Source organism: Branchiostoma floridae, chromosome 15 (genome assembly GCF_000003815.2).
Source record: "Branchiostoma floridae strain S238N-H82 chromosome 15, Bfl_VNyyK, whole genome shotgun sequence".
NCBI lineage: Eukaryota > Metazoa > Chordata > Leptocardii > Amphioxiformes > Branchiostomatidae > Branchiostoma > Branchiostoma floridae.
Window position 1 is genome coordinate 4759575 of NC_049993.1, and position 13825 is coordinate 4773399.

At 39.8% G+C, this 13825-nt stretch overlaps 2 protein-coding genes and 1 long non-coding RNA gene across 4 annotated transcripts in view; 1 reads left to right on the forward strand and 2 right to left on the reverse strand.

Moving 5' to 3' along the window:
• Positions 1–218: 218 nt before the first annotated feature.
• On the reverse strand, positions 219–8846 carry LOC118432442 (glutaryl-CoA dehydrogenase, mitochondrial-like). 2 transcript variants are annotated; one of them, XM_035844025.1, is made up of 12 exons: positions 8582–8846; positions 7625–7654; positions 6955–7089; positions 6292–6354; positions 5899–5959; positions 5425–5534; positions 4513–4642; positions 3804–4020; positions 3139–3242; positions 2789–2914; positions 1775–1935; positions 219–1175 (listed from the first exon to the last, which is right to left on the reverse strand). In XM_035844025.1, the coding sequence occupies exons 1-12, from the start codon at positions 8676–8678 to the stop codon at positions 1105–1107; spliced, it is 1305 nt and encodes a 434-aa protein (XP_035699918.1). In that variant the 5' UTR covers positions 8679–8846; the 3' UTR covers positions 219–1104. The 2 variants fall into 2 exon arrangements, with proteins under 2 accessions (XP_035699918.1, XP_035699919.1); XM_035844026.1 differs by lacking the exons at positions 6955–7089; positions 7625–7654; positions 8582–8846 and adding an exon at positions 6824–6893 and having other exon boundaries at positions 830–1175.
• The window catches only part of LOC118432441 (MAP kinase-interacting serine/threonine-protein kinase 1-like), a 30262-nt gene continuing 24292 nt past the window's right edge, over positions 7856–13825 (forward strand). The window contains exon 1 of the mRNA XM_035844024.1: positions 7856–8145. The gene's annotated coding sequence lies outside the window, so the exon portion shown is untranslated. The remainder of the gene's footprint in view (positions 8146–13825) is intronic.
• On the reverse strand, positions 10415–13623 carry LOC118432444. Its single transcript, XR_004833084.1, has 3 exons — positions 13486–13623; positions 11641–11705; positions 10415–10530 (listed from the first exon to the last, which is right to left on the reverse strand). It is a non-coding gene; the product is annotated as an uncharacterized LOC118432444 (long non-coding RNA).

The following is a 13825-nucleotide window of genomic DNA, read 5'->3' on the forward strand; positions in this document are numbered from 1 at the left end:
TATCTACGAGACTCAACCTCTGCTTGGAGAGTATGTAAACAGATGGTTAGGTCCATGTAAATTTAATGGTTGCACAACTGAGGAAAACCGAAAAGGGGAGTGGCTAGTAACCCCTAGGCCCTTGCTTTGAAATATGCGGTTCTACAGAAACTTGCCAACTTGTCATTAGGCACTACAGTACAAGGTGAACAACAACAAATAGAAAGAACACATACGAATAGTATGTCAACTATCAAGTTCCTTTAATCCTGTACATATAAGTTAATCACTCTCTATAGCATGTACACAACCCATACATGTCAGCAACTCTCCAGTACATCATTATCATGGTTAAGAGAAGTACGAAGTTTCCTACATTTAAATAAACTGTAATACGTAAAAGAAGGCCACCTTTCTCACCAAATTACTAGTAGCTTTAATCTACAGAACATACAGGGGACCATTTCAAAATATATTAGGCCAAATAGCTCCATAGGCAAGATTCATTTGCCTGATAGAAATAGTGACATTTTCTCGTACTGGGGACCATTTTACACGTCATTCATTCTATTCAAAAATGTTATTCTCCCCCCCCCCCCCAATGACTATAGGAACAAACAAAATGCTTTTTTTGTAATAAAAGTTGGCTTGCATTCTTTTGCCCTCCCCATTCTCAACTTTGTGTCTAACATGGTTCAAGCTTGCTATACAACTAGTATATCACATGGTTTAATTTGCACTCTTCTATGAAGACCTTGGTCTTAATTAAAACTATCCTAACAAAACTCTTACTACACAGACACAAGAAACCTGAGACACTTGTTGTAAGAACAGGTGACAAGAGTTTTTTCTTCACAATTTACTCTTGGAAGATCTGGTATTGTTAAAATCTATGTACATGAAAATATGGGAAATATTGGTGCAAGTCTGCACCGTCAGACAATCTCCTGTTTAACAAATGTAACATGGAAAAGAGCAAAACTCATTGACAGTGATTAACTTTGTTTCATGTTATCTAAAGATGAATACAACAAAATCTGCATCTATCAGAAATTTCAAGGAACTGCATCTGTGTGTTTGGTGTTTTTTGCATGCTTTGTGTCCATAGCAGAAGCACATGGCTCACTACTTGTTCATAAAGGCCTGTATACCAGTGATGGCCCTCCCCAGGATCAGAGCATGGATGTCGTGTGTTCCTGTGTTGGCACAAAACACAACAAATCAGAACGTTTCGTCAAATCCAACCACGTCAATCAAGCAAAAAAGGACCAAAGTCCATGGGCTTAACAAGAGTTAGAACTGAAGTTTCGTCTTTCTACTCATGCAACTAAAATCAGGAGAAACCAGACTGATGTGCATGGCAGAAGTAAAGTAGATCCTGCGAAAAGCACTCTGCAACAGACCCGAGTCCGCCTACATATGTAACCTATGTGGCAGAGACTGTCATTCTCATACAGCCACAGTCAACGCTGTAGGGCTGATATCAATTAGGATTTTACTATGGTCAATATAGAATGAAGGAGGCCATATACTGTAAATGCATTTAAGTTCGCAGGGATTTATTTTGCGGTAGCGGCAGAAAGGACTTTTCGCAGTGGTTTTAAGTTCGCGGTTACACCATAGACTGCAGTCTAATACTATAGTAGAAAAATGTTCGCGGTGGTTTTAAGTTTGCGGTGAAGTGGTCACCGCGAAAACTGCGAACAATAATCCACCGCGAACATTTCTGCATTTACAGTATATCCTAACAATACAGACCAGAAACCTTATAGAACCTCACAAGTCCTGTACTGACCTTCGTAAGTGTTGACAGCCTCCAGGTTCATGACATGGCGGATGACGTGGTACTCGTCACAGATCCCGTTCCCTCCCAGCATGTCCCGCGCCGACCGTGCGATGTCCAGCGACTTCCCACACGAGTTTCGCTTCACCATGGAGATCATTTCTGGGGTGGCCCTGAAGTTGATGAAATATTGGAAAAATTAGTAAATACAAATGTACATGTACTGTCCTTACCTGAGATGGAACATCATAAATGCATTAGCAGCAGTTAGGGGTGGGTACCACGTACAGTCCAGGTCCACATCCGGACCTGAACCTGGACCTAATTATCTGTGAATGGGCGATACTCAAAACAATGGTCCATACATACATACATACATCATCGACTGGAGGTCGGGACAAGGCAAGTACATATTTCACTCCATAGGGCCCTATCTGACATAGCTTGCTCTAAGTTCTCAAAATCAATACCAGAGTCTCTAGTTAGAGTGTCCGTAAAAGTCAAACTTCTGCAATGTACCCGGCCACTTGGTTTCCATAGAAGAACAGAAGACACTAATTCCTGTTTTGCTCGGCAACAGTGTTCCGCAAATTTTACCCTTCGTGAGTCAGTTTCTGGGATAGCTGTGGAAGATTTCCATACATGGTTTTGAGTGTAGCATGTTTAGTCCATGATATGTTCTGTGCTCTGCTCTGCGAAGCAACTTTGTGTCAGTCCCATCTAATCTGTTCTGTAGTTGACAAGTAAGTGTCCAGGTTTCCACACCATATAGCAAAATAGGCTACACTAGAGTAGTGAATGCTACAAGGAAATCTGTTTGGTGGAGTATCTGACATCAGTGAACACCTGCCGGTATAATCTGTTCATTTTCGAACTGTTCCAACATCTGGTTCACTGATTTTTTTTCATGTCCGATTTTTTTTGTGGACTGGTCCAACAAGAAAATATGGTTTTGTACCGGTACATCCACCCCTAGCATCAGTGACTGCTTTTCTGTATAGTCCCTGCTATGTAGTAATGACTGACCTGCCCTGGTCCTTGAGTCGCCCTACTTGTAAGCATGACTGCAGCCCGAGGGTGATCTCTGTCAGCATGTCAGCCATCTTCTTCTGGATCAGCTGATTACGAGCCAGGGGCACGCCAAACTGGATTCTAGCACAATCAAAGAAACAAATTTGTTTTACCTTTTCGTATTTCACCCATCATTAGCAATCATACAAGCAATATTATCCTTGGATATAACCTATGGTTACACTATCTATGCATGCACAACATAAACATATCTAACAGTATATTTTTAATGATTTGACTTGTCAACCATCCAGTGTTGCTCATTGTTATACTAATGGGAATACAAGAGTCCATAGAACATGTACCTGTCCAACGTGTACTGTCTGGCTGTCTCCAGGCAAAACTCTGCAGCCCCCAGAGTTCCCCAGGAAATACCAAATCTGGCATTGTTCAAGCATCCAAAGGGACCCTGTCAAGATGGCATAAAAGAACATGTCATTACCACCATGTTAACATTGCTTCACGAGACCAGCAAAAGTCATTAGAAATACACTAGATACCCACTCAATCTTCCAGTTTGGGTTCATGAGTCAATGTACCCATTGCAAAAACAGAGTTCCATTTGCATTGGGAAATTCATAACCTTTATTGTTATTTTGTACATAAAAGATCAGTCAGAATACATTGACCTGTACGTGTGAATGAAGACCTATCATACATATTTGCCCCATGGCCACTGGGCTGAGTACATAGTACAGGTCACAAAAAGGTAAGAGAATAGTAAGACTTTCAGTAAGATGTACAGGATTACAATATGTTTCAACTTCTTATCAAAATAATCTCCAAGCATGGTAGCATAAGATAGCTGGCATCAAAAGCTGGCAGAGGAGTGAAGCCGGCCTAGGAGTGTGTTTGGCTACATGGCAAATGGACACCTCTTGGGTGAATACTCTCCTTGGCCAGTTTGGTACTATTTTATGCCATTGTAGGATTTGCTTGGAGATAATTATCAAAACACATCCCCACTTACTGCCAAGCCGTGCACCCCTGGCAACAAGTTGTCCTGTGGTACTTCCACATCCTCCATGACGATCTGTCCTGTGGTGGACGCACGCAGCGAGAACTTCCCCTCGATCTTGGGCGCCGACAGTCCACCCATCCCCTTCTCCAGGATGAACCCACGCACGCGACCGTCCTCGCACTTCCCCCACACGATAAACACATCCGCTATCGGGGAGTTGGTGATCCTGTGTGGTGGGGGAAGAGAAGGGGACATGCACTTTTAACTGAGCTATTGGAGACTTGCTTACTAACAAAGTTGTCATCATTTTGCCCAAAAATGTCACAATTCTTTCAAACATAGTAGAAACTACTTACTTACTTAGGGCTACTGCCCATCCCTTTGGACACTACACTGTACATGAATTTACCTACTATGGGCTATCCAGTATAAATTACATTTCTTTTAAATCGTGATTCTTAGTGGCAATTGTTTGCATGTACATGTGGACACTAGCACACCAAATCTGTGGTTTTTGTTGGCACACTATGGACAGATAAAAGATGGTGCTAACAATATCTCAGATTCTGTCATTTTATTTACAAAATCTAGCATGCCTTAGATACTAGTAGTACAGACATACATGCACATGTATATTTGGCATTAGTTGGATTCTACTTGCTTGACTTATACTTAACTAACACAGTGAAGAGTAGGATTTTGCAAATATTTCACTGACCATGACTTTGCCCCATTCAGGATGTAGCACTTCTTGTTCTCATCCCATTTGGCTCGTGTCTCCATTCCGCCGGGGTCGCTGCCGTGGTTGGGCTCCGTCAGACCAAAGCAACCAATCAGCTCTCCCGTTGCTAAAGGAATAGACTCAACATGTACAACTAGTAACAAATTATGCACTTCATAATGGTACGATCTACATTTTGCTCTCTACCACCCATCTAATTCAAAAGTTCTAACTAGTCAAAGAGCTATTTTAGCTAAAGTTGCCCATACATCAGCGAGATGCATCAGACCCGTCACCCATCTCCGTTTCATAGCCCTGGGGCCACACATAGGTGTAAGCACTACAGCAGGGGGCTAGTCCGCTGGTAGTGTAGTGTGTTTGGCTTCTATACTCTTCCTCTTGACTAAGAGAAAGAAGCATGTACCATTCTAAGAGTCTTTGGTATGACAGGGTTCTAGCTAGTGCATTTTAGCGTAGTGGGCCCCTACGCTAAAATTTGTGACCCCTACGCTAAAATAAGGGCCACTACGCTAATTTTCAAATAGTGTAGTGGTGCTTTGCTATGCTGTCATTTGCTTGTTCAACAATGACTAATCAATGTCTGAACAATGAAAAATGATGCTATGCCACTCAAAACTGAACCAAAAATCCTAACTTTTAACTCTACATCTTCAAATCTTACCATGGAAGGACCAAGACCCCCCTTCCACACCGATCTCCTGATTAGTCGCTTCGCTACCATGCCATTCCCACTACGCTAAAATAAAATCCTGGCTAGAACCCTGTATGACCTGGCTAAAGTATAAAGAGTAGCACAGCAACAATTGCAAGTATCTTCTTACATTGTTTATCACAGCACTCTCTTCACATTCTATGTGACATTTTCATCCCAGTTCAATTCTGACTTACCAAGTCTGGGGATGTACTTGCGCTTCTGCACCTCAGAGCCATAGGCGTTGATAGGGTGCATCACAAGGGAGGACTGGACACTGAAGGCTGACCTGTACGCACTGTCAACTCTACAAGGAGACACAGAGAAAAGATTTGCAATGAAAAATCACACAAAATCCTTAAGTGTGGACATAGAACATTATTAGTGTGACAATGCTTGTGTTCAAAGTGCGTCTCTGCACAACTGTTATATGTAGTAAAGCCACTAAAGGCAACAAGTTGATTTTTCGAAATGGGGGTCACGGAATTCAGACTGTTTAAGCTATATATTGGGTTTATAGTTAAAGTTCTGGCATATCCAACATTTATAAAAAAAATATGATATCTTTATTGTCTATAATGAGCAAGGTAACTTAGAGCAAATTGGGGAGAGAGGAAGTAGTCTTGCTACATAGCAGTTACAGTCACAAACCAGCAAACTCACAGACTTACCTTTCCACCTCCCTGGCTATCAAACCATAGGCTACAGATGACACTCCTGCACAGCCATACCCTGGAAAGCAAGTCAAGAGACACTTTTAGAATGTAAAGATCTATGTCTGCAAAAGTCTAACCTGCACTAATTCAACGTAGTAAAGTAAAGGCTTTTCCACCCAAATATCTCAGGAAGGTCCCCCCTCTCTTTCTCTATGCATGAAATTGCCCGTCAACAAATTTACCTGAAGAAAATATGTTTGTATTTATATAGTTGCACCTGAATATCTGAATGAAACATCCCATACTCTTTACCATTTTCTAGCCCATATGTAAGGCCGTAAGAAACCTGTCCACAATGCCTATACATTGTCATTAAGTACACAAGATAACAAACCAGAGTCAGCTTACCCTTGATAGTAGGGCCCAGTACTCCCAGCTGCCCCATCTCTGTCATGATTTCTCTGTCAAAAGCTGAGGGGAAAAAAACAATACATGATGTAGTGATGTACCTGTACATGCAATATGACATTAATAAATACAATGATTCACATTTCTCACAAACATGATTCCAATCTGCCATAGAACTTTAAAGAGACCAGTGTTTGCTAAAATCATGGACACGTCAAAGCTGTTGTCTAAATGTCTCTAATGCACAAAAGTTGTAACAGGTACAATGAGAGGCAAAGCATCATATAACTTAAAAGGCTAGACTACTGCTGGTACATATACTATAGCTAGTTACATTAATCTAGTACAATCTACACAAAGATTCCAAGCTTTACAACACAATTGTTCGATATAAAAGCTTTTAAATTAACGTGTTTGAAACAACCACCACTGGTCATGCTAGGGCACCTCACCCGAGCGTAATGCCCCACGAGGGGTTTTGCCCAGTATCGTGCAGATGTAGATGTAGAACTACACCAGTCCAGAGACTTACTCTCGTGCCTGTTGGCCATGAGTATCCTGGGCATGAGTTTCTCCTGACAGTATACACAAAGATTCTAACTCTAACGTTACAACATATTCAATGTAAAAGCCTTGCTAAACTACACCGGTCCAGAGACTTACTCTCGTGTCTGTTGGCCATGAGTATCCTGGGCATGAGTTTCTCCTGACAGTAGCTGCGGAACTGGTCCCGCACCATGATCTCCTCTTCTGTCAGCTGGCTCTCCAGGTTCAGCGCATCCAGCCAATCAAACTTCACTGCGAAATTATCATAAACAGCAAGGATGCTATTACTGGGTACCTATAATCTCCTTGTGTACAGTATGAAATTACACATATACTACTTTGTATAAATGTACCATGATTGCATGCAATTGAGGTATTTCTTATAATATTTATCATTAGAGTTTTTGTTCCTTTGTTTCAAATCTATGCTCGTTTTCTATACACAAGAACTTGTTTTCTTGACAGATAAAACTTCACGTAAATAGAAATTCTTAATCTCCAGGCAGATTTCCCAGCGGCATAAGATAGTATCAAAGCTGGCTAAGGAGCACAGCTGGCCAAAGGGAGTCACCAACCACTAGTACCAAGGACATTATATGAGATAACGTCCTTGCTATTACTACTAGTAGCCAAACATACTCCTTGGCCGGCTTCACCCCTCTGGCATCTTATGCTACTGTACTAGGATCTGCTTGGAGATTAAGAAATTATAGTGACCACCTCTCCCTGCACTTATCTTTATGTTACACATGATTATACTATTATAGTCGTTGATCAACAAACTTACCTTTGGGTTTTTCTGTTGCATCTTTGGTTTCTGAAGGAATACATCATTAAGGAATGGTGACTGTAGCTGTGACTGTTTAGAGAAAATGATAAATGAAGCTCTCAAGTTCACCCAGCAAATCGGCACCTCTTCTATTATCTTAAGTCAGAACAATGACATTATAATGTCCTTGATTAGAAGAGATGACAAGTTGTCTTATGTTTTTGTGTATTGCTTTTATTGATACACATGATGTTACAATATGGTGTCAAACAGTCACAGTCTAGACTGGAATTTAGAGGGACAATAGCAAACAATCTGAATACAATGTTGAATAATAAAAGGCTAATTAACAATAGGTCACCATCCAGATTATTATAAGAAATTTTGCATGTCAACGAGGTTGAGCCTGTGTGTTGCCAATGCATAAATTTGAGTCTCTATTCACACATTCACATATTGCCCGGCCTCAACAAGAAACGGGGGCTCTCTAGCAGAACTCAGACCCGGTGGCATCGACGTACAGCTGTTCAAAATACCAGGTAAGCATGTCAAAGTTTCATACCTGATCTTTAGAGAGAAGGAAGGAAGAGTCGGTACCATGTGACAGTCTCAAATTTTCTTCAACATAAATTGATTCCAAGTTCACAACAAAAAAATAAAATCATACGCCAAGTTCTGTACTCTATTGATAATTACTTCTATCGAGGTTTCATCTGTATTTGTGAAACTCTTTCGCTGCAACATAGATAAATATAAATGATGACGATGATCGTGATGATAATTTTTTTTGTTTCGTAACTTTATCATCAGTGCCCCCCTCCCCCATGTCATACTTCCAGCTCTTCCATGCTTGGAAAAACGATCGCACGTAACTTTGTAAGTGTTTCTTCCTAGTCACCTGTGATCATATTCAAATCTAACTCAACATGGTAAAGAAACAAGTCGTGATATCGGAGAATATCTCAGAAAGGATACGTGTTTGTGCCGCCGGAGCTGCAGTACTCTTGCTCTTCCGCAAGAGTTGTGCCGCCACCACCCGGGTCTTTGGGCCACTCAAAACCCTGTTCAGCATCGTTTCTTCGACTCTTCTTCACACAACGTAGATCCCACAACTTTCTCACACTTCTTGTAGAGCTACAACCACCGAAATATGGACGTTAGCCCCCTTGAGTGAGCAGAAAAATGACACTACGTAACGCTGCACTGGTACGCTGTCAACCTTGCGCAACAGTCATGTGTTAGCTTGTTCTCGTACCCAGGGTGTTCTCCTTCCCAGAGCTTTATCCGAAAAAGGTTGGCGTTGGAATGTATCCGCCTGATGTTTAAATACCCGTGACCTCTGACCCGTGACGTATGACCTCGTTCCCAGGGTGTACAGTGCACTGTGCCTTGGGAACGATCGATGGCTGCGAAACTATCGCCTGCTGTCGTCGGACCGCAGTTGCCGACGTATGAAATCTTTAACACACTCAAAGATTTCGAGGAAACGCTTGTCAGTTTCAAAAGAGCAACACTGACCAACTATGCAGAACTCAAAAAGGATAACAAACAATTCGGGGAAACTGGTGAGTTTTTCGATCGGGTTTCTGACCAGTTTTCGCGCGAAATGCGTTCTATAACTCCCATGCTATTAAACACTGTATGCGCACTGTTAAGGCTCGAACTCGGGAGCGTTTGAACGGTTAATTAAGTGTGCATTTGATTGTAATTAGAATAAAGTATAACAGGAAAGAATATAGTACAAAAACTGTATGTAAAAAAATTAGGTCAGCGCTATTTTCTCCATGTGGTGTTTAACTTTAATGTACACCAGATGTGGTCCCATCAGACTGGCTTTACGTCTTACGTTACTGACAGGTTTGAAGCACGGATAGAATTGAACTGTTGTTTCTGGTTGGTTTTCAGCACTCAACAAGCTGTAAATGCTTTTCTTCAAACTATAATAGCATGACTTTTGAAGTTTTAATGACATGTACAATGGCAGGACTTTGTTCGAAAATAGCACAGTCCTCCCATTGTACATGTCATTAAAACTTCAAAAGTCATGTGAATCGGAATTATATCCTAACAGTTATTAGAGAAGAAACGTGACTTCACAGCAATCTAATCTAAGACATTACATCATTGAACATTGTATTCTGAAACGTCACAGCCATTGTTGTAACACTACATCATTGTACATTGTACTGCTGAACTTGCTGAAGTGTCTAAGCACAGTAGCCTGGCAGGCATGCAGCATGCATCAGAGATCTTTGAAATGAATTCGTCCTCATTAAAAATGCATCTATGCAGTCACACTTACACTTATGTTTCCGCAAATAATTTTTCATGTCACAAAACACCTGAAAAGCACTACGAATGAATGTTAAGATTTACATTACATTATGTGAGTCCTTTCATTCACATCTGCGTTAGTCTACTACTGCTCAAGCCAAAATGATTGAAAATTGAATTTATCATTCGTATCATGAGCACTTTAGAATGTACATATTTAAATTTCTACAATGCCAAACACAACCTCAAAATATATGCTTAATGTCAAACACAGATCACATCCCAATGTGCACTGCAGTATTGATACTTAGTAACTGTTACAGTACTAGCATAAAATTTCATCTGTTACACAAGTTGGAAAAAAGTTTCAACTATCTTTAAGATACAAAAGTTTAAAAGTTATATAAATATATATATTCAAAAGTTATTTATTCATATATATATATATATATATATATACATATGTATATATATATATATATATATATACATATGTATATATATATATGTATATATATATATATATATATATATATATATATATATATATATATATATATATATATTATATATATCAACAAGTTGGGTAGTAGAAATGCAGGCAGTTGATAATGTAGGTTTCCATCTTGCATAGCTGTTGTCACTTGTACCTGCAATGTAAAAAAAGCCTGTTATAATCACACCGACTGGCAAATTATTTTGAAAAGAATGAAATACAACAAAGATTTGGGATCAACCCGACAGAAGTGATATGTGAAAATTGATCAGGGACAATCAAACGTCCACCTTGGAACTGTATAAAATTAATTGTTCTCACAAGTGTTGGCAGGTGACATTACTCTCACAACTCAAATAGTTGACAATAGCATTTTGTCAAATAGTCCAAATATCATCACAATCTGTTCACAGAACAAGAAACAAACATACAGGCACATTATTTAAGACACACAATAAAAACGAAACCTCCATTTTCACAGGGGTAATGAAGACTGTTTTCATCATCAATGAGAAAATGCTATAATAGTACACCATACTTGGCATGCATATTATCTTAATGACAACTTGTCCAAAACAACTTGGCAAGTGAACTTTTGTAGGCAGTAAGCAGTAAGTTTGCTCAATAGTTGATTTATTGTGCAAGGAGATAGCAGTGAACATTGGTTTTCAAGGCTTGAGGATCGTATACCTGAGGGAAACACTTGATCGTATACCACCACGCCGCTCTGAGGCACATGGTAGGATCCTCAGAAATGCTGACAACTTCAGCCAGTTTAAGTGCCGAACATAGCGCTTTAGGAATACCACGCTGCCATATTGTATCGATCTGTTAAACTCACATTAGATTTTGAAGTGTCACATTTTAATCATTCAGAATGAGATCGATTTTATAATTGACATAGATATATATATACCTGATGGTGTGCAGATCCACACTTTTAAATTGTAAAGTTTAGTGGAAATTGTGATAAGTATGTAGATTAATGCACTTAGGCAAGACATTCCATTGTTTTAGTCCTAAGCGCCAGCCTCTCCTGTACAATGTACGAGGCAATTTAGTCCTCGGACTATAATCTTGTACATTACATTGTGTGTGTTTTAATAAATAAACCAGTTCTCTCTCTTGTTCTTGGACTGTCAGTTTGGCTGTCTGATAAAAGCTTGCCGTGGAAGCACTTTGAGACTGGTAATTGAACAGAACAGTGTAACAATGAGCTAGAAGAATACCTGGAGGGTGGATGGAGAAAAGTGTCGAAACTTACCGATATGTCTTAGCCTCAAATTCACCCACTCACTATCCCCCACTTCTTAAAGTGTCTTCTTGGCCCTGTACATATAGTAACATAATGATTAATTATTTGCATAACAATAACTTAACAACTTGTTCATTAGCAAGACATTAGTAACAATAGAAGTGTATTTTACAGTGCAACCTTCACCAGACAAAATGACCCGCTGGGACCTGAAACATGTCGACTATGATGGTGTGCCATTTCAGCTGGTGGGGAAAAAAAGCTACGGATGTCATCAAGGAACAGACAAAGCCATCGCACAGAAGGCGAAGTACCGGGCACAAAAAGAGCAACAAATGGTATGTGACCTTAGTACTGCAGCAAAACATCTGTTTTTGTATTTATTGACCTGGATGTGCTATGGCCTTCACTTTTGGGTGGCTGAACCCGTGTATGTTTGGGCCCCCTAGCAGCTTGCTCTGAAAAGGGAACCACAGATTTCCCATGATATTTAGTATGTAGGTAGCTTAGACAGAGATGTACATAATGAATGGCAAATTATGCACTTCATTTTCATATTATTCACAAAGGAAAATCTTTGCAGATACATCTAACTTGTAATTTATTAATCTTTACAGATACATCTAACATGTAATTTATTAAGCTTTGCAGATACATCTAACATGTAATTTATGGCATGGGACATTATATATTAATAGAGATCAATTATGCAAAGTAGAGTCAAATTTGCATAATTAATGTTAAGTGCCATAATAAGTGGTAAATGATTTGACTGTCAACATTGTGACCTATTTAAGTTAGTTGTGTGTAATTTAAGTTCGTTGTGTTGTATGTAATATGTAGATTTGGAAGGCATTTATTTGCATAATCAGAATATTTCATGGAGATATGAGGTCTCGGACCTCTTGTTTCAATGGGAATGAGCACTGTTACAGACTATACATAATTAGACTGCATAACTTTTATGCACAGTTTATAACAAACTGCCATAACTTCAATAACAGTATGCTTTTTTTGTTTTGTTAGCGTCAAGACCATGTCTTCAAAGCTACACGCAACTTGATACAGAATACAAAGAAGGTGGACTGCCCTGCTAAGATGATGGTGGTACACATCATCAAATTCCCTGCTTTCAAGGTACAGCACTTGCATTAATGACTCTCTTATTTGATTGTCATGACTGAATTAATATCTAATTTTTAGATTATTCTTAAGCTTCAGCAAGTGTCATCCTAGTTTTTTTGCAGTTGCCATACACACCACTTACCAGCTTGTGAAAGATAGCATGGGGCCACTTGAAAACTATATTGGATGGTGCCTAGGCTACTTATTCATACCCATGTACATTTTCCAATATCAGATTTCAGAGAAAGACGACAAATTGAAGAGGGTAGGTTCACTAGCCCTGAAAGCTGCATTGCGGTCAAACCCCTCCACAGTTGAAGGAGTCGTGGAATTCCATGCCCACTTTCCTGCCATGACAGAGCATAAGAACCACCCAATTGTTGGAGAGGTAACAAGTCATTCTGTTTTCTTCAGTTCATTTCATCATAGGCAGGTTGAATGCCATATTGAGCAAGCTTGTGCAAATCATATGCAATAGCATGGCAAGTCTGAGACAAAGAGTGTTTTGCTACACGTGTCACTTACAAAACCCTTACAACACCTTCATGAAATTAGCAATTTGAAGGAAATCAAAATGTAGGCTAAGCATTTGTCTAACTCATTTCATTACTAAACAGGCGGCTGAACTGCGTGAGGAAGTAGACAAAGAAGTAAAAGAGCGGATACTGGAGCTTGCCAAGGTTACAAGGAGCGTACCGGAATTGAAGCGTCACATCCAAACGTACGTACAGAATGAGCTCTTCCGGGGACAACCACCTCCTTCACTCACACGGCGGCGATATAACCCCACCGATACCGACTTCAGGAACATTCTGGCAGCATCCAAGAAGCAGACAAGAAATTCAGATGATGACCAGGTCAATCTGCAGGTAATACACAAAATGATATATTTCCTGCAAATTCCAATCCTTAATTCATAATGAGCACCACCTACATGTACCTGAGTTATAGGCAGTAACATTAATGCAGGTTATAAATCAATCATAACACTTGTCTATCAATTATGGGCGAACATACATGTTCTTAAAATGTAACCTTTTGGTTACTCTGGGTGCTTGTGTGTAATTTG

Excerpts from the sequence above, each read along its gene's own strand:
- LOC118432442 (XM_035844025.1), bottom strand. The coding sequence starts at position 8,678 with ATGCTGAACAGGGTTTTGAGTGGCCCAAAGACCCGGGTGGTGGCGGCA. Across the intron at positions 5,535-5,898 it reads ATAGCCAGGGAGGTGGAAAG|AGTTGACAGTGCGTACAGGT; the intron begins GTAAGTCTGTGA and ends GTCTCCTTGTAG. Across the intron at positions 4,021-4,512 it reads CTGAATGGGGCAAAGTCATG|GATCACCAACTCCCCGATAG; the intron begins GTCAGTGAAATA and ends CCCACCACACAG.